The 19,691-nt window shown below is 49.3% G+C and overlaps 1 protein-coding gene across 2 annotated transcripts in view; it reads right to left on the reverse strand.

Moving 5' to 3' along the window:
• The window catches only part of SKOR2 (SKI family transcriptional corepressor 2), a 34,866-nt gene extending 26,098 nt beyond the window's left edge, over nt 1–8,768 (reverse strand). The window contains exons 1-2 of one of the 2 annotated variants that reach the window (XM_061362297.1): nt 8,553–8,768; nt 1–1,635 (exon numbers count right to left, since the gene is read on the reverse strand). The exon at nt 1–1,635 is cut by the window's left edge and continues 591 nt beyond it. In XM_061362297.1, the coding sequence (XP_061218281.1) occupies nt 1–1,602 (1,602 nt within the window). In that variant the 5' untranslated portion in view covers nt 1,603–1,635; nt 8,553–8,768. Of the gene's footprint in view, nt 1,636–2,073; nt 2,407–8,552 lie in introns of those variants that run through there. The other variant, XM_061362296.1, reaches the window with a different exon arrangement.
• Between the last annotated feature and the right edge of the window lie 10,923 nt (nt 8,769–19,691).

Genomic DNA, 19,691 nt, shown 5'->3' on the forward strand with positions numbered 1-19,691 from the left:
GCCCCCCTTGCGCCCGCCCGCCGCTTCCAGCAGGTGCGGATGGTGCGCGGGGACCCGTCCGCCGCCGCCGCCGGTCCCCTCGGAGGCGGAGGGAGAGGCGGGCTCCGCGCCGCCGCCAGGGGGCGACTCGAACAGCGGGTCCCTGGCGGCGGCGGCAGCGGCGGGCGGGGGGGCGGCGGCTGGCGGGGTGCCCATCCCCGGCGCCCCGGTGCCCAGTCCCGCGCTCCCCGCCTCACCGCCGGGCTCCGACAGGTCCAGGAAGGCCTGTCGCAGCAGGCCGGCCCCGTCTCCTAGGGAGCAGCCCAGCGCACCGGGGGGCTGCGGCGGCGGCTGCAGGTATGTAGGCACCGGCAGCCCGCCCGGAGTACGGGGCGGCCAGAACATGCAGAAGGGCGGGTAGAAGGCGGCGTCCTTTCTACCCGGCCAAAAGAGCCCCGAGAGGCCGCCGCCCGCAGCTGCCCCACCGGCTTTGTGCGCTGCCGCCCCGCCGAGGGCATCGGCCCCGCTGCCACCGCCTTCTTCCTTCTTATGGCAGAGGCCGAAGGCGGCGGCGGGGAAGCCGTAGGGGTGCGGGAAGAGCCCCCCGCAGCCCGGGAACTTCTGGAGCACGCCGCCGAAGGAGCCCTTGCTCGGCACCGGGATGACCGGGTAGCTCCGTGGGCTCTTCCCGCCGTGCGCCGCCGCCGCCACGGCTTCTTGCAGCTCCTCATCCTCCTCGAAGCGCGGACGTTTCTGGTGCAGCTCCGGCGGGGCGGCCAGGAGATGCGGGCTCAGCAACCCGCCGCCCACCACGGCGGCCGCCGCCTTCACTGAGCCCAGCGGGTGGCAGGCGGCGGGGGCAGCGGCGGCGGGGGCCGGCGGTGCGGGCGGCAGGGCCCGCTTGCGGCTGCCGCCGTTGAACATGGCCTTGACATCCTCCCAGGCGAAGACCAGCTCGTCCTGGGGGCTTTTGTCGGTGAGCTTCAGGTGGCGGCGCCAGGAGTTGAAGTTGGCGGCGTCGGGCTGGGTGTACTTGGCGTCCGGCGTGCGGTGGGAGTGGAAGATGAACTTGTTGGGGGAGAAGTACATGCTGCAGTAGCTGCACTTGATGCACTTGGCCCGGGAGCTGTTGTAGCGGGCCGGGATGAAGCTACCGCGGCAGCCCCAGGCGCACTCATGGGACACGTCGAAGGCGAAGTTATCCGGCAATTTGGGGGGCCGGTTCTCCCCCAGGAACGACTTGCAGAGCCGCTCTGCTTCCCTCTTGGTGATCATGCCGCAGCGGCGGGAGGAGATAGGCATGGCCCCCGCCCGGCGAAGGATCTCCAGCTGCACCGGCGTGCATTGCACGCAGGTGATGCCCAGGGCCACCCGACGATTGTGGATTTCGTTGTAGCTAAAGTTTTTGAGGAGGGTGTTGGAGATCTGCGCCAGGCACAACCGCTCTTGCCCGTCGATGACCAGGGAGACGATGGGGATGCCGTAGAGGATCACCTGCCCCACCTGGTTGGGCTTCATAGTGGCGTGGCCGGCTCTCGGCTGGTTCATGGACTCCGGTGGGTACGCGCTGGACGGCGACGGCAGCAAGATGTCGGTGGGGCCGGGCAGCGGGCTGCTCGCCATCGTCTCAGCACCTAGGGGGCTATTCTGCGCCAGCTGCGGGTGGGGAGGGAGGAGAGAGACACAGCGCCGTCAGACGGGACCTCCCGGGGACTGGGGGGACCCTCCGCAAGCACTACCCACCCCAGCCCCACGAGTCTCCCGGTGTGGGGAAGCGCCACCGGAGCGACCGCGGTCCCCGCGGACCTCCCTCCCCGGCCGTACCGGGTCTCCGACGTACGCATCCCACTGCAGGTGCAGAGATGACGGTAAATGAGCGGACCGCCCCCTCCCGTTAGGAAGATGCCCCAACCCACGGTTCATCCCGAAACACGCCCCCGAGCCGTGGGTTAGCCTCCCCGTCCTGGAAGCCCGTCGCTGCCCCAGCCGCTGCTCTTCGGCGGTAACCGCGGGCAAAGCGCGGAAGGGGAACGAGGAAAAGTTTCTCTGCTCTCCGCGGCTCTCAGCGCATCCTCCCCGCGCGTCGCCCGTTACCTCCGCTGCCGCGCTCTATCCGTGCCGCCGCCGGACCCTCCTCCAGCCGTGCCGGCAGCCGGGAGGGAGGTGCATCCCCGAGCCCCCCGCCGCGGAGCAGCGCGACAGCCGCAGCCCGGCCTTCGGTGCAACGCATACGGCAGTGGCTGCGGGTGCGGAACCTCCGCGGCTCGCTGGGCGCGCCCCCCCGTGGGCACGGTGACGTCAGCGGGGCGGGAACGGGGGGGCCGGGCCCCACCGTGCTCTCCCCCCCAACCGGGAGGGCGAGGAAAGAGGGGTTGGCGGGGGGGGGTGCTCCCGAAACCCTCCTTTCCCATCCCCCCCGCACCGAGAGGGATGCGGACGTCCCGTCGGGGGACGGGGCCCCCGAGCGCTGTACCGCTCCCACCCTGCCCCGGTCCCCGGCGAGGGAACGGAACAGTTGAAAGTAGGATGCACTTTGGGGTTTTCTTTATATCCCTCTTCCTCTCCTTATTTTTTTTTCTTGATTTTCCCCTCTTTTCCGCCTTTTCCCTTTTGTTCTTTCCCCTTTTCTTCCTTTTTCTCTTTTTTTCCTCTTTCCGTTTTCCTCTTTCCCCTTTTTACCCTTTTTCTCTTCTCTTTTCCCTCTTTACCTCTTTTTTCCCTCTTTCCCCTTTTCCCCCCCTTTTCCCCCCTTTTCCCCCTGTTTTCCCATTTTCCCCTTCCTCCTCCTTCACCCAACTCCGCAGGTCTGAACCGAGTCGCTTCCAAATAACTGGGTATACTAGACCTAAACCCCTTTTAGCACCTTTTCGTAAACGATAATTTTTAACGGGGGTATACGAAATTGTGGGCGAAGGGAAGGGGGAGGAGGGAGAAAGGGAAAAAAAAAAGTTGATTTCACGCCACAGCCGTGTCCTCGCGGGCACAAACAACTGCTGCGAACCGCATTTCCCTTCCCAAATATACCAAGTGATTCTCCAGTCCCACTTGCAGAAGGACCCGGTCCCAGGTTCTTATTCCCATGAAGAGCAACACAGCGGAGATACAGTTTTTCCCTAATTGCTTTATGCCCCGTATTAAGGATGGAAAAAGATCGTATCAAAAGTCCGTAGCGGGGTGGCCACGTCTGCCTGCCTTTTCCGCAAGGAATTGAGGGGGAAAAGTAGATTTTCCCACTATCTACCCCCCAAAAGCACCGTTAACCTGGTGGGGCTCTGCTCCGCGCAATGCGGGGTGAGGATGGGGCCGGCAGCAAGGAGCGGGGAGGCCAAACCCCCTTAACTCCGCACCTTTCCAAAGGGCAGAACTGCGGAACTGGCTGAAAAACGGGATCAAGAGAGCGAAAAACTCGGTTCTAGCTAAAAACGGGAGAACATCTGGAGCGCCAGTGTTCCTGATACCTCTCTGATTTTTGTCGTTGTTTAGATGATTCCATCTCTCTTTTTACGCCCAATACCAAACCTTCCTGGACACTTGGCTTCAAAAACTGGTGTTTGAGGGGCTTTTTGTGTTCTTCCTTCCGTTTCCCGCACCTCTCCCCTTGTTTTTTCTTCCCGGGCACCACAGATCCAGGAAAAAATCTCCGCACCGACCTTTCACAACACATCAACGCTAAAGCTCACAGACTCTGTCCACTTTCACCCCTAGTAGCGAAACGGAGCCCCCCGGTTCGCTCGGGTCGCTGCTAACTTTGAAATAATAAAGACAAAAAAAAATAATAAAATAAATCACACCTCTCCTTATTACTTCTGTCACTTCTGATTAAACCTTTGCTCGCCCCCGTGCCGCCACTGTCACACGGGGACTTCCCCTTTCCCCCTCCCTCCTACTTCTCTCGTCTCCTGCACGGAGCCTGCTGCTTTCGTGTGAGCAAGAGCTATAAGCCTCGCGTTGGTGACATTTTAATCAATGCTTCCTAGCCAGACTGACATGAATTTTACACTTCAAAACTCTCCTCCGCCGGCTAATTGATTCAAATTGTTTTATTGGTTAAACCCGTGTCACACATTGTATGATCTATTACCACACCACGGAGAAAATCTCCCCTCCTGTCTTCGCTTCCTGGTCGGCACCAGGAGGAACGTGGGACCGGGTACTAGGGGTGGATTTTGGGGACAAGCTGCCTGTTCTTGAGGGCTCGCGGTCCCTGCATCCCCGCAGCTGCCGCTCCCCATCTCTCAGTCACCGGTGGCTTTTTCCCCCATGGTTCCCGGGAGAGCCAGGGATGGACAATCTCGCCTCAAGCCCTAAGCCCGGTGTCGGAAGAGAAGGAAAAGCGGATGCAGGAGGCAAAAGGGATGAGATGCGAAAGAGCTAAGCGGGTTCTGTAAAGCGCTTTCAGCGAAGCAGCCTGGGAGAGACTGAAAAAGCGCGACTGGTACGAGGGAGTCCTTAGCCAACGACGGCGGTTTATTTCGTGATGAGTAAACGAAAAGCAAAATAAAAGTGTTTCTTCACGTGCTCGGTGCTATTGACCCCCATGAATTCCGTTGAGAAACTTGAGGATCTTCCTCAATTTCACGCATAGGGGAATAGTCACCATGGGGACTGGGTGTACACATTCCAATGGAAGGGAGAGGGTGCAGAACCACTGCCCACAACCACACCGAGTGGCCTTGGCTCGGTGGAACTCTCCAAAGCGGGAACAGAGACTGACCCTCACCAGCACCTTAGAGAAGTGGGGCAAGAGCGCACCGTTCTCTACTTTTTCCCCTACTTAAGCCTATTGGGAAACCTAATAGGTAGCATGACCCCAGTATGGGCAGGTGGGATGAGCTGCCAAGGAAAGCCTGGTTCACCCAGGGGCCAGGCAGCTCCCAGAGGTGACCCCCAAGTGGGCAAGGCCCGCGGGGCTGCTCCGGCAGCGGCTGACCCCATCGTGGTGTCCGCGGTTCGACTGGAGCCCAGGCAAGGGGCGGGAGGGAATCCCGAGTTGAGGTGGGGTGTCTGCATTCATGGCCCCGGTAGGTGCAGACCTGGGTTCCTGTCCTGCTGCCGCTTCCAGTTACTCCCGTTCATTTCGTTATTTGCTGTTGCCGTTTACAACACCTGGGTTGGAGTCACCTCCTCAGAGAGGAGAGGGGAAGGTGGACAAACTTCTCCCGGAAGCCTGGAAGTGATAAACCGTATAGTCCTGGCTCCTTTTCCCCTCTTCCTTCCCTATCGCGATTCTGCCCTCCAGGGCTGAGCGGAAGGAGACAGCAGTAGCTGCGAGTTGCTTCGTGTGAAAACGAACAGCTGAGGAAAGCGGCCAAGTTTCAAGCACCCCAAACAGCCCTCACAGCCTTTATTTACTTCCATAGCTCTTAAATATTGAGGCAGAGAGGCCACAAGGTGGGAGATAACCTTCGTGCGTTTAGAAAACCACAAAGAAAACCACCCCCAGCGCGTACACATGTCCTTCTCCCGCCTCTCCACATCCCATTGAAACTCGCAGCAGCGTTAAGTACCCTACACACAAGGTGCCGTTGCACATTATAAAACCGCTTCACTGAACAAATTTTAGGCAGCGAAGGAGGTTTTAAAAATACTTGTGGGTAGATTTCGCTTGCGCTGCTTGGTCCAGAGAGAAACTCTCGTGTATGTATATTAATCCCGGTTTATTATATTGAGCAGAAAGAAGACAGGGCATTTGGAATAGAGGTGGTCCCATCTGGAAAACCCCGGAGCTCATTTAGATCACATCACTTCGGGCTTTTGTCTCTGCTCCTGAATAACCCAGCTAGACACAACAAAAGGGCAGACATCTCTCGAGGAGGGTTGGTTGGTTGTTTTTTTTCTTTCCAGTGGCAAGAGGACGCCTCAAAAGATGCATCTGTAATCATAATAACGGGAGAGGGAAAGACTCAATGTGATCTTCTCCTGGCTCTCGAAAGGCACCGGGAGAGTTTAGGGATGGGGCATTTCTGGGTAGTTTGATATCCCTCCGGGAAAACCAGCACGGCGGCTTGAAGGGAAGGAATCAGCATCTTTTGTCTGAGGGAGCTCTCTGAACTTCTCCATTTAATATGTTCCGAGACATCCAAACCCGAGGTGGTCCTCGCCGAAGGTACGTGCAGACCTTAGACAGGAGATGCGGATACCCCCGCCGCAGGGTATGATGTTCCCCAGGCATCACCCTCCCGAATAGAAACAGAACCAAAAACCATTAAAAATAAAGGCCATTTGCGATTTTATTTCATCGTACGGGAAGGGACTGACAGCCAGGAGGAGGTAGGTGCTCCATAACTCGCCTGTAAATGCTAAAAACGGGAGGGTGCTTATGTTTGTCCTGCTTGGGGATTTGGGGGGGGGGGGGGAGGTGAGAGGAGAAGAGCCTCAAGTTTAAATGGAGATATCTTAGTTTAAATGGGGTTAGCGGGATAGGAAAGGAAAATAAAAACCCCAAACGACAAACACCTCTGTTATCGATTTTTCCTTTCAAACGCATAAATTAAAGCACCCTGAACATCCTCATCAGAAACGTGCCTGCTCCGAAGTATTTAAACGAGCAACAGACTTCCCCAGGGGGAGAAACGAGGTCCCCGGCCGTGCTGTGGTGAGGACCATGGAGCCCAAACTTCTGAGACAAGCGTGACGCCATCGGGCGAAGAGTCACCACGTCAGTAAATAATTCCGTTTCGCCTCCTTCAGAACCCAGTAACCTTGGGTGTCTTAGAAAGCAGATTGTACAAACAAGCAATTAAGATGAGCGCTGAGACTTTCAGAGGAGGTGTAATGAACCAGCTTTAATTACTATCTTGAAATTAAAAATGTAATATACAGATTTAAATTTATTTTCACCTAAATTGTGTATAAAATTATATGGCTTTCCCCCACCTCCCCTCCTTTTTCCCAGGCTAAGAAACGAATTGCCACCAAGCTTGCCACTAAAAAGTCTGAAGTACTTTCCAAACCCTGTTCCCCAACACGCAGTAATAATGATACATTTATCATTGCTGATGACCACCTACTGGTTTATTATTGCTTTGTTGCAACTATTACAATCAAGAGATTTCTTTATTTACTGTTAACATTCACTTAAAGCTGAGTGTTAATGACTCTTCTGAATCCACCAAATAATTTTCTGTTATATTTCAGGAGTAGTTATAGTTTGGGTTGTTGTGTTTGGTGTTTTGTTTTTTGTTTTTGTTTTTTTTTTTTTTTTTAAGGCATAAAAAGAAAAATGGTGTGTGGTGGTTTGCTCCTTTTTTATTTATATATATGTTTTATTCCTAAAAGGTTGTTTGAGAGGATTTATCTAAGTCGGATTTTCAACAAAGAGTTGCAAAAGCCTTGGCGTAATGCACGTACTTGACTGTAGCTAATTATGCGAGTATTTTATTACAGGAGATTCATTCATTATTGATAAATGTTTGCAGTAACTTCCTGCTATGTAGAGTTGTATTTTATGAGGAATAAACAACCTATGGGGATTGGGATTGTTTGGCTTTTATGCTCCTGCACTCTGTTCACATTACCCCGCTTCGGGGGTCTGCCTTGTCACCTTCTCCCTCCCTACACCCAAACGCAACTTCTTTCCTCTCCCACCATCACATCTCTCTCACCCCCGTCCTCCCTTCACCTTAATTTCAGGATTATATTTAAAAAAGTGGCTCCATTTTCGCGGAGCGTATTCTACTATGGATACGCTTCTATATAGGCGTTTCTTAAGGGTTTGGTGGACCGCGGCGGGCTCCTGCTTCGGGGCAGCCGATGAGCAGGAGCCGTGCAACAAGCAGTGGACCCGTCGAGGAAAGGCTCGAAGTGAGGAGGGGAAAGGGCTTTCCCGAGGGCTAACCTCTTCGGCTCCAGCTCTCGGACCCCCAAAGCCCTAGGGGTGCAACCGATAAGAAATAGTAATTTAAAAAGCCTCAATAAATCTGTTGTTTCACCACCTTTTAAACGTCGGAGCCACTGTCAAAGCGGAGGCGCCTCCCTCCAGCCCGGTGTGCGCCTCTTATCCCACCTCTTCTCCCATATCATCCCGAAGAGGATCGCACCGGGTGGGAGAGGCCGGGCTTCCCCACGTTTTCCCCTCTCCGGCCTCCTCCATTCCCCGGTTGACGGCAGGACGCGGAGCGAGACGCGGGAGCGGTGCTGAGCGGAGAGGTCCGCTCACCCCCTCCTGTGCCCCCGGGTGGCTTGGAGGTCTCTGCTCCGGCCCTGGGAACTCGCCAGCCCCGCTCCTTCCCCCCGAGCTCCAAACCCGACCCTAAGTTAGTAATTTCGAAGCAAAAATACCTCAGAATATATATGTATATATAAACATATATATATATAAACAAGAGAAACCGAAACGAGGAGACGCTCCTCTCCAAAACATTGCCGCTTGCCTCCGCTGAAGCCCAAACTTACGCGGAGCACCTCTCCCCTCGGCCGGAGCCACCCTCCGCTGGGCAGCCACCTTTCCCCGCACCCCGAGGGACAGCACGACCCGGCGACCTAACGCGACAGCAGCCCGCATCGCTATTCACCCCGTGAGGGGAGGAATACAGCCAAATCACGGGGTTCCCCCTCGAAGCCGCATACCTTACCTGAGCACCCCAGCTCCATGGGCTCTCCCCGGGCCGCGGGGCAGGATGCGGGCGGCCGGCTCCGGGCCGCTGTCCGCGGTCGCTCCGCTGCGCGGAAGTTTGGCTCCCGCTTGTATCGCGGCGGCTGTGCCGCGGGTGGGTCGGGACTCGGACGCCTTCTAGCAGCCAGGCAGCGCCCTGCAAGCTATGCGGGGAAGCCGCCCCCTTCCCCGGCCGCCTCCCCTCGCTGGGGAGGCGGGAGGTAGTGATGATGGTGGTGGGGGGTACCCGCGACACCCCCCGCCGCGCCGCTACCCAGGGACAGATCCGCACCGACGACTGCGGAGGGGGAGTACCCAGCTACCCACCTTCCCGCCTGGAGCGGAGCGAAAGGAACCCTGTTGCAGGGGTGGATCACCAAACCTCCTCCCCCCAATTTTTCCTTTGCTTTTCCCCCTCCTAAAAGGTATCCAGGCGGGCACCCCCAACGTGCGAACGCTTTATGGGACAGCAGGAGGAGTCACCCCCCAGCACAAGAGAAAGGGATGGGGGGACATAGCCACCTCTCCTCAAAGCCCCCTCTTCCACTACTCCCGCAGATACCCCGTCCCCTGCAAAGCGCTTCCCGCAGATCAGTCGACGTGTGGAACAAGGCTGCTGCTTAAAAACACAAAGCCGGAGCCCTAATGAGTTCAATTACAATGTGGTAAACACATTGCCTCTACGCTTTAATTAAGCCGGCTGTCCAATTTTAACTCATTAGTAATTCATTAAGAGAACAGCCTTTAGCTGGCTGTAAGGAGAGGAGCACCGCAGTCTCTGCAGTTACGCTGCGTGCGTACCCCAAGGCATTGGGGGACTGGAGAGTTTTGGGCGTCCTCCCTACAAAAGGGGCTCCAGCACCCCCAAATGGGGTCACCTGTTGTCCAGCCTCTGTGGGACCCCCTCGCCGGGGAAAGGGACCCAAGGGTGCTGAGGAGAAGAACCCTGGATGCCTGGGACCCCCCAAGCCGGAGCTTCTTCCTTAGGGACAAGCTGGACAAATTTAGAAGGGATGCTCTAGGGACCGCGGAGCCCCTGCGCCCCGTCTTTAAAAATAAAATAATAAATAAATTAACTGAGAAAACGTTTGAAACGTATCTGGGCCAAGAAACAGGTCAAATTGTCCGGGCAGCAAATTTGGATTGATGAGTGAAATCAGGGGTCTGCAGGGCTGGATCCTGTCCCTCCACCCTGTGGAGCTGTAGGGGCTCCTGGGGACCGGGGTGTGTGTATTGGAGGTAGTATCCCCCACAAAGCCCACCCGTGCCAAAGTTTTCCGTGGGAAGCCCGGCTCCCTGGCACCGTGAGCATCTCCCTGCGCCTTGGCGCTGCGATGTGGCAGCTGCTCCGCTGCTCACCGCGGTAAAACGGGCTGGGGAGATCCCGATTTCCTTTCGCTTTGCTGCTCAGCTCTCCAGCACCGACGGCCGCACTGGCCCCGAGCCCCGGAGACACAGAGCCGGAGCGGGCATTTAAGGTTTCCTTCCGCAGCGACGTTCCCATTAAGCATTAAAACATTTTTTTTTTCTTTCAGATTGCAATGCCTGAGAGACAGCTTTGAGGGGATCCAGGCCGGACACCCCTCAGCCCTTCCCAAATCCCACCCCACCTGCATTACTCCTTTATTATTTGCACAATGAGCATAGTTACCGTTTTATCGCAGCTCAAACATGCCGGAGGTTGCATTTGTTTTTCTACAAAGACTGAAAGTTTCCTTTATTTATATATTTATTTTTTATTTTTAGCTATATTCGACATTTGAAACCTCAATAATCAAAAGGATTAGCAGGCAGGAGCCAGTTCAGTCTGATCTTCACTAGTGCCAGGTGCTTCAGAGAAGGACATATAAACCTACCAGAAACCTTCCACAAACACGTTTGGGTAGGGTTTTTTTTTGATCCCAGACAGATTCAGAAGCCCTGATTTTTCGTTTTGCCATCCTCTCGTTTGGCTGGGCTCCTGGCATTGCCCACAGTATGGCAGAGCTACCAAGGGAACCCCGGTGCCTTTGCTGTCCCTGAACCTCAGCTCAGTGGAAGGAAGCAGGGGCAGGACCTCCTAGCAGTAAAAAGGGGGCTTCAAACTCCAAATCTGAGTTATAAACGACTAAATCCCTTCTGAAGGAGCCTTTAGGCAGACATCTCAAGAAGAAACCTTTAATAAGAGTCTCCTCTGGGGAGCAGATTTTGAGCAGTTATCTCTTTCAAGCAGTTCTTCTTTCTTTCACATAGCAGGCCCTCTCTGCTGTAGTCTTGATTTTTATTTGGCTCCAGGCTTGCAAAATTGGATTGTCGGGAATTAGGAGATTTGGATATTGTTCCTCTTGATGTCAAAGGATTTTTTTATCTTTCTTCCCCCAAAACCAAAAGAATACCATAAATGCAGGATCAAACCCTGGGGGAAGGCAAGTCTGTGGGCTCCCTATTCAGGGCTCAAAACCAGTGCTACTTAACCTGTTGCTGTGTTGCCATTGTTACTTCCTTTCTATTACCAGATCCTTAAACAAATTGGCTGGAAAAGCTAGAAGAATATTGGTCATCTATGTCCAGAAACATCCCCCACTCCTTTGTCTTGACTAGCAAAGCATTGGCTTCTGGACACACGGGACAATCTCTCTCCAGAGCCTCCTGGTATAAATCTAAAAATCATCTTGAAACCAGTGGGTTACAATTCATTTTATTACCCCAGTGTTAGTCTAGAATAGGTACATAAAAACTGTTAGGACAATTAATCTGAATTAATTTTCAAAGTGAATGAAATTAAATTGAATGAAGACCACCTGAATTCTGAATAAGAACAACCTTCACAGGGGTTTCATGCAGTTTAATTAATCCACTTTTAAATTCTCACCTTCAGCTAATTTGGGTTATTTTCCTGAGTGTCCCCATGTAGGCAAAATCTTAGAGGTAAACGTGGCTCAGGGGAATTCCTCTAGATTTACCCAGATGTAATTTAGAACAGGAATGTATCCTCTAATACTCTTTGACCACGGCACAGAAACAATGCAGGAATAAAGGATATATGCATTGTGCTGCTGCAGGAAGCTCAACTTCATGAAAGAAACCTTTTCCAAACATTTATCTGGGTGTTTTACTGTTTCTTCTCACCCTGTACCTCTTTGTATGTAAGTGCATGTACACATGTATGTGGAGTCACAGATGTGCACACTATGGGTGTACTCTCCATATGTTTTTGCTGTACTTGTTTAATCCACTAAAGCCTTTCATCTGTGCACCTGAGACTCCTATTGAAGTGAAAGAAATTGAGAGTTAAAGGAACAGTGGGATCAGACAGTTGTGAGGCAGGGCAGCACTGCACCTTCAAAGATGAAATATGAGGATAAATATGAAATTTGTCCACTCAGGGCCCAGCCATCCAGGACAGATTTACAAACACAATGCTGTCCTTCAAAAGGAGAAGCTCCTTCTTCTGGCTGAGGAAATTTCACCCATTTTATAAAGGCTGTAGCAAGCCATGTTGCAATATTACCGTGATATTTGTCCTCCCCTTGTAATGGTACCTGGTGAATTAAGGAGAGGGACTGGAGTAGACATGAGAAGTATCAGTTCTCTCCTCCTAAAAAAAGCCATTTCAAGGTAGTTTAGTTGCTGTTTCAGAATCTAAGACAACTACAAAAGATACCTGCTCTTTTTAAACAGTGATTTTAAAGACTGAGGGAAATATGTTTTCCTTCTGAAATCAGTGGCTATAAGACTCATGGGTTAAAGATCCCTGTGTTGCTTTTCTTAAACAGTATTATGAGCAGCTTTTGCTACATCTGAGGTCAGATTCCCTAGGTCAACCCAGTCTGTTCCAAGCAGGCATTTATACTCGAAGTCCCAGGCTGTCATGCCAGGAGCAAATAGCTCAAGCAAATGGAAATGCTTTTGAGTGCTGAATTAAGTTATGGTGAAGGCACCTGCTCATTATTCAAGCCTGGAGTTTTCTGTTTTGGTCTGAAATAAAAGAATCACGGAAATAACTCCCCAAATAACCATATTTGGGAGGTAAGTATAGTGGTATGCCTGAGGACACCCAGAAACTTGGAAGTTTAGTGAATTATTGTGTGACCTTGCAGAGAGCCATTTATAGACCAACATTTTAAAGATAAGCTCTCAAACAAGAGTACCCTGTGAGTAATCTGGTTTGTTGCCCATCTGTCCAGACTGGGCACTTCTGAAAATCAATCTGCTTTGGACTGGGATTTCTCAGTTGACATACCTAAGTTGGAAAAATATGACCTTTTCTTCAAGCCTCAATTTATGCACCTGGAAAGGATGCATGTGTGCGAATGTGCTTAGGGAGTATCATTCATCTACCAGCATCTCAGGGAGGTTTTATAAAATGTAGTTGAGTTAAAAACTCTCTCGCATCTTAGGCTTCACTCTCACTTCTTCATAATGCAGTTGGAAATAATAATAATAATAATAATAAAAAATCAATCATACCTAAAAGCATAATTAAAAAACTACATAAAATGGAAGATTCCCAAGAACTTACAAACCATGTAGTAACTCCATGATTTTATATGGATGTTTCCAGACTCATTGGGGCAGTTGGTCACTGTCAGTCTTTCCTCCTTGTCATCCAAGTTTTACTTTCATGCACTGTAAAGGTGCTGTAAAAGAGGTGCTAAGTATTAACCTGCGGACAGCTTTGGACTGGCTTTCATGGTGCTGTGGTCTACAGGAGCTTAATACAGAGACTGCTACAACAGTCGTTGAAATGAATGGGTCTTTTTGCTTCTAAAAGTAATTCTGGGGAATATTCATAGAATCATAGAATCATGTAATGGTTTGGGTTGGAAAGGACCTTAAAGCTCATCCAGGTCCAATCCCCCTGCCATGGGCAGGGACACTTTCCACTAGAGCAGGTTGCTCCAAGCCCTGTCCAACCTAGACTTGAACAGGGATGGGGCAACCACAGCTTCCCTGGGCAACAAATATTATAGGTCAGTTTAAAAATACATATATCATAGTGAGAAGAACTACTTCAAAGAAAGAATCATGAAAGCAAACCACAGAGCTGGATACCTCACCTCATTTCAGATGTTCCACACTGCTGATGTCCAACAGGTGTGTATGTGACTTGGACACACAGACCATTACATAAAATCAGCTACTTGGACACACAGACCATTACATAAAATCAGCTACTTGGACACAAAGACCATTACATAAAATCAGCTACTTGTTAGTCAAAACCCAAGCCAAAAGGCCCATGACACTGAAAGCAAGTCAAGAACAACCTCCAGTCTCTACTGTTAACTCAATCTAGGGAGTGGATCCTATGCACTTACCTCTTGGAACAATCCAATTTCAGGGTTGGGGCCATAAGATCAATCCACCTTCTGATCTGTTCCTTTCACAGATTCATAAACATTTAAAGGAAAATGCTCCTACCTATCTGCTTGTCCCATTTAGGCACCTGGAATCTACCCATTGGAGTCAATCTATAATGGACACAGAAGATATTCAAGGTAGGTGGCAGCATATTTTATAGCACTTACACCTACCAAAAACTTTATTCAACTCATCTTGTATTTTTGATAAAAAAAAGAAGAATTTTGTATCATGCTAGCCTGTCCTTCTACTTCATGCAGTTTGGGGATACCATGTCAGTGATGAAATGTGGTTTGATTATATATGGAAAATGTTATTTTAATTATATATGGAATAGTTCAACGTATTTCAATAACACATTATTAACTGTAAACCAAGTGTGCATCTGCCCTGGCCTTTGGATGAAGCACAGAGTTCATGTAGCTCATTCAGCCATGATTAGCATTCAATAGCACAAAAAAAGGTAGTTCTCTCAAAGCACCTGGACTTACTAAATGCATACAAATGAAGATTTCTTTAAAGTCATGATATTCTTGTGTCCAATTATTATCATACAGCTTCTTAGTATCACTGCTATTATTCTTGTTATCCAGCTTCCTCCTGTTGTTTCATATTAGTATCAACACTTTCCAGTCTGTAGAGGTACCATGCTACCACATCCACTCAGTATCATTCTCAGGCAAAGTATGTTTCTGGTCCCTTAAGAACCAGTGTGTGCCTTTGAGCTCTTTCACTGTGAGATCCCTGTGTTTACATCTTCGTATATTCCCAAAATTTATTTATTTTTGCCATAGTGGACACTCTTGAGGAGCCTGGAGTGAGAAGGATCATCGCTCATGATATGCAGGCATGGTGCTCCTGCCTGTTCTGTTGATTGCTGGTAAAAAGAAGAACAAAGCTCCACTTTCTGCTGCCAGAGGCCATCTATTTCTCTGTGTTATTACTAAATACAGACAATAAGATCATACAGACAATCAAGACACATTTTTCAACCTACCAGCAGTAATAACTTCGCTTTCAGACCACAAGAGAAAAGCCAACAGGGACAACAGGGTTCGCTTTTGATAGATAAGCATGTAAATGTTGGTAGGACCTTTCCCCACTTTTCCTTCTGTCTGTCAATTCAGACATATTTTCAAGGATTGCCCTGTACATGTGCTACAGATCTAGAACAGCCCCTTCCTCACAGCCTTCTGGCCAGCAGTTAGAGATGAGGCTTTTGAGGAGCAAAAGAGGGGATGTGGTGGGGTGGAAGCTGCAGTGTTTCTCAACTCAGGTACCCCCAAATTATGGTCATGGTTAAAATTCGCTGGGTAGCTGTCCAGTGAGAATGCCTGTTCCCTCCAGCCTTTGTCCTCATGCACCTATCTTTCTGCTCCAAAATCTCATATTCCCTACTCTGGAGCCCAGGAACTTCATCCCTTTCTCAAAGCCACCTCTGTCACTCAGTCCCTCATTACTACCCCTTTTCCTCCAGGTCCAAGCCTTTCTCAGACCCACAGCACTTTCTGCTGTTGATGCCACACCACCTCTCAGCTGGGGTTAAGATCACTCACCTAGGTAAACTGATGGCTTATACCTTGCCATCACCTTACTTAGTCTCCTCTACTTCTACCTTATAATCTTAGAATAGTTAAAGTTGGAAAGGACCTTAAGATCATCTAGTTCCAACCCACCTGCCATGGACAGGGATGCCTTACACTAGACCCTGTTGCCCCAGGCTCTGTCCAACCTGTCCTTGGATGGGGCATTTACCATTTCTTTGGGCAACTTGTGCCAGGGCCTCACCATTCTCACAGTAAAGAGCTTTTTCCTTATATCTTAACCTGAATTTCCCCTGTTTCAGTTTGAACTTAAGTGTGAACCCATTGTCTCTTCTCCTATCACTATGTTGCTCTTTCTTTTGTTATTGCCACCCCCCAGTAATTATAATTTTGACATTTCTGTAACCTAGGACTTCAGTGAGGTAGTTATAATGTTAAGGGAAAGAGAGTTTTTACGCAATTAGTTTAATTTCCATCTTCTATCTCCTCTCCCCCTGCCTCCCATTCCGGCTCCTCTGTCATGGTTTAGCTTCCTTTTACTTGCAGGGTCACCTTAGAATCTTGAATAGTGAAATGTTTCAGAGAGAACATAATTTGCTATCTGTACAAGATGAGTGCTCCTCATCACAACAGAGGAATGCAGAGAAAGGGCTTAAAAATATCTTCAGCTGCTTTTGACATTAGAAAAAAATAAAAAAAGGATTTGTCCCTAAGTTATCCCTGTGAGCATGTTAAGTCCCTATATTAGATAACTTAAATAAGGCTTTTTATTTCACAGTGTAACTAATTTCAAAGGAGTACCATTGCAGATTAGTTTGGCCTAGGAATTAAAGTGTTTCCCATCTGCTTTCATTTGTGATTGTTAATTAATTGGTAGGTAATAAACACGGACACTAGTTTTGGCAGCTCTGCAGCAGTAGAAATGCAAAGACAGTATGGACTGGCTTTCCTGGTGTTATTTTATTAAGTCACAGTCCAATTCCCAGGAAAAAGCTGCTGCAGAGAAGATGCAAGAGGGGTTTTTGAAGAGGTACCTTCAAGCCATCATCAACCCTGATGCTTTTTGTACAGCAGGGCACCATACTTTGAGCCTGGCCTTGCTGGGTTACAGTGGTGTTGTCTATTTTCACAGTTTTAGCCCAAAACTGGGGTGGATGGTTGAAGTCCTTGGCCAGGATTGGGGTACACATCAAACCTGCAAGGCAGTCTGATTTAGCTCCTTGCTTTGCTACCAGCTGCTATGCACAGTCTCATGTAAGCCATGCAAGTGGATTTAACTTTCTTTGTATTATTTGCCCAAGTTCTTCCTAGAGCAAACCTAAGTGCTGTGAGTTCATCATTGTAGGGCAGGAATAGGCACCTCTGGTGTCTGGATAGCTGCTGGATTACACAGCCTGACCTTCACATGGCTAAATTTGGTGGATATGAATTCATATAGCACAAATCCTCAAAGGAACCACTTAGAAATAGGATAAGAATTGGAAGAGTTTAGTGGTTTAATTCTACTGCACTTCGTTCGCACTAACAAGGGTACTAACAAGTGCGTTAAGTAAGTAATAATGATCATAAATAAGCAAAAAAGTGCAATAAATGTTGCAGGAACACTGGGATATGGTGAGGATGCAGATGGTTGAAAAATGCGCTGTGCTCCTACCCCATGAATTCCTGTCCCAGGAACTAAACCCATGATACTACATGGTGAGACCCTCCCTGCCTTCCCGATGCTCTTTGCTTCCTACTCTGCCAAATGTCACTTCTCCTGCAGATAAAGCAGATAGGTGTCCCCCATGGGGAGCCAGGACAGGCAATTGCCAGTCCCATGGGATTGAACCCAAAGATCTCCTTGACATACAGTCAGCTGCCTCTTGCTTGAAGTGGCACTTTCCCAAATCTCATTATCCATAGAAACATTATGAATGCAGTCCTTTGGCCATTTTAGGAAGGTACGTCAGAATATCTACTTTGCCTATTTATATTTGCTGCAGCCAAGGAAACAATGAGACCATTAGCAGCTCTACTGATCTTTTAACATTGGGTCTAAACACCCCTAACCCCAGAGGGCTTCACAGCAGTAGGAAGTGCTCCATAAGGTCTCCAGCCGTTTATTACCTTTTCCATCATGATTACCTTGGCTCCAGAAAGTTTTAATACCATTCAAAATTCAATCCGGTTTTATTGACATCTCTAGTTTTGCCAAACAGTTAAAGTGAAGCAGACGGCATGAATTTCAGTCAATCAATATTCATTTAAAACTGGACACCCATATGTAAGCATACTCTCTCCTTGGCAATGAGTAAGGAGGCTGAGCAATCAATCCACACTTGTATTTAAACTCAGCGACTATATTTTCAAAAACCCCCACATAAGGCAAAATTGAATGGTTGAATAAGGCAACATGTGATTTCTGTTATGTTATTATTAATAATTAATAATTCACTTAATAACACAGCAGGAGCCTAATCCAAAGCCCACTGATGTCAATAGTTTTATTTCCAGTGCTCTCTTTAGTACCCGAACAGACACAAAGGCCGATTTCTTTCACAGCATTTAAGCACTTACCTCCCATGCTGAACGTAAACACCTTCTGCTGCATGGCCTCTTAACTCAGAACAAGGCAGTGAAGTGATTGTAATATAACGTATGGTGAGTAATGGAGGGTAGTCCAACTCCATCATAGAGGGCTCAGATTTAAATTCTGGCTTTACATTGATTGAATGTTCCCACCTCTTCTATTATGGATATGCACCCTACATGTGTAAGACTTGTATTTATTTTACCATACTTCAACTTAGCATGTGATTGCATTAATTATGAATAGATATCATATGGTATCTGCATTCCCATTGTATGCGCTGCCTGTGTGCAGTCAGAGTGTGTAGCAGATAAGGAGGTCCAGGAAACACAAAGCTGTTAAGTATATTTAAAACTTTCCTTGGCCTTTTCCTGGCTGCCCTTAGCATCTTTAAGGCAGCTTCTGAGAAGTCCCGTGGCAGCCAGACACCCAGGACTGGGGCAGCTGGACCTTCAAGCAAATATTGTTGTTATTATTACCATTTTGCCTCCCTAATTAACCAGTTGGGCACTTGCCAGCTCTTTATATCTATATTGTAGGGGTTGTTTCCACTGGGTTTAGGCAGACAGTCTTACTTTAAGATCCCTATTGATCAGCTGCCATTCTCACGTGGTTAAAGTACTCCTCTAGGGGAACTCTCTTGTGTTTTAAGTGCACACAGTTACTCTCATGACTGGCTTGTAAACAGGTTTTAATGGGGCTATTAGTGTAAAAGGACAGGAAACTTTCAAAACCAGCCTTTTAAATATTCATGAAGATGTTTAATCTGGTGCTTAATCACCACTGTTTGCATATCGCAAAAGTTGGGGGCAGCAGTGCTTCACAGTTACCCATCAACAGGGCATTAATAAACGCTTTTAGACCCATGATTAATGCCCGAAGGACAGCCAAACTTTTAACAAAACACACCCCACTTTCTGCAGAAGAGGTCCCCAAACCGGGTGCCCAAGAAGAGCATTAGTGCCCAGGAGAGGAAGTTCAAGGCTGGGCTCCACTTTTGCCCATGCCAAGCATAATCTGATCTATCCCTTCTGCTCTGGTCTGACCAAGTGCACATGGGCATTAGGGTGGACATCTCTGCCTGAGCAGGGGGTCCAGAGCCCCAGGAGGATCACCTGAGGGCACTTGTGCCTAGGTGGGATGCATTTTATGGTTATTCCCTAGCAGGGATGGATGGACCATCCAGGAGATGCCCCACTCCTAATAATGGCTTTGTTCACTCCTGTTTTCTTTCCATCAAAGCTCTGGCTCAGACCTTCAGCTGGTGCATGCTGTCTGAATTGGTGCAAGAGCACAAGAGACCCTATATTTGACTGGTTTAACCAGTGTTTTTGTATCAGTGTCCCATTCTTTATAACCCCTCCTGATCTTTCCTGGCCTTGTATGTAGGAGCTTCAGGACTTGGGCAAAGGAAGAGTGAGCTAAACACAGAGCTTCAGCCTTCTGGTGCTTTGGGGTGGATTTTAGCCATTCCTTTTGTAATGTTCATAATACAAGCTTCATTTTGTTTAAAAAGTAAAAGCAAAAAAAAAAAAAAAAAAAAAAAAGGAAAAAGGAGAGCATTTCCCCAGTGGGAGAGACTTCATGCAATTTTAAAAATGTGCATTATTTAATCCAATAGGCATTAAGATGCCTTTAGCTGTTAACACCTGTTGTGGAA

Source organism: Neopsephotus bourkii, unplaced genomic scaffold, assembly GCF_033783945.1.
Source record: "Neopsephotus bourkii isolate Nb327-2 ecotype Australia unplaced genomic scaffold, CSIRO-AGI_Nbou_v1 NB_1113, whole genome shotgun sequence".
NCBI classification, from domain to species: domain Eukaryota; kingdom Metazoa; phylum Chordata; class Aves; order Psittaciformes; family Psittacidae; genus Neopsephotus; species Neopsephotus bourkii.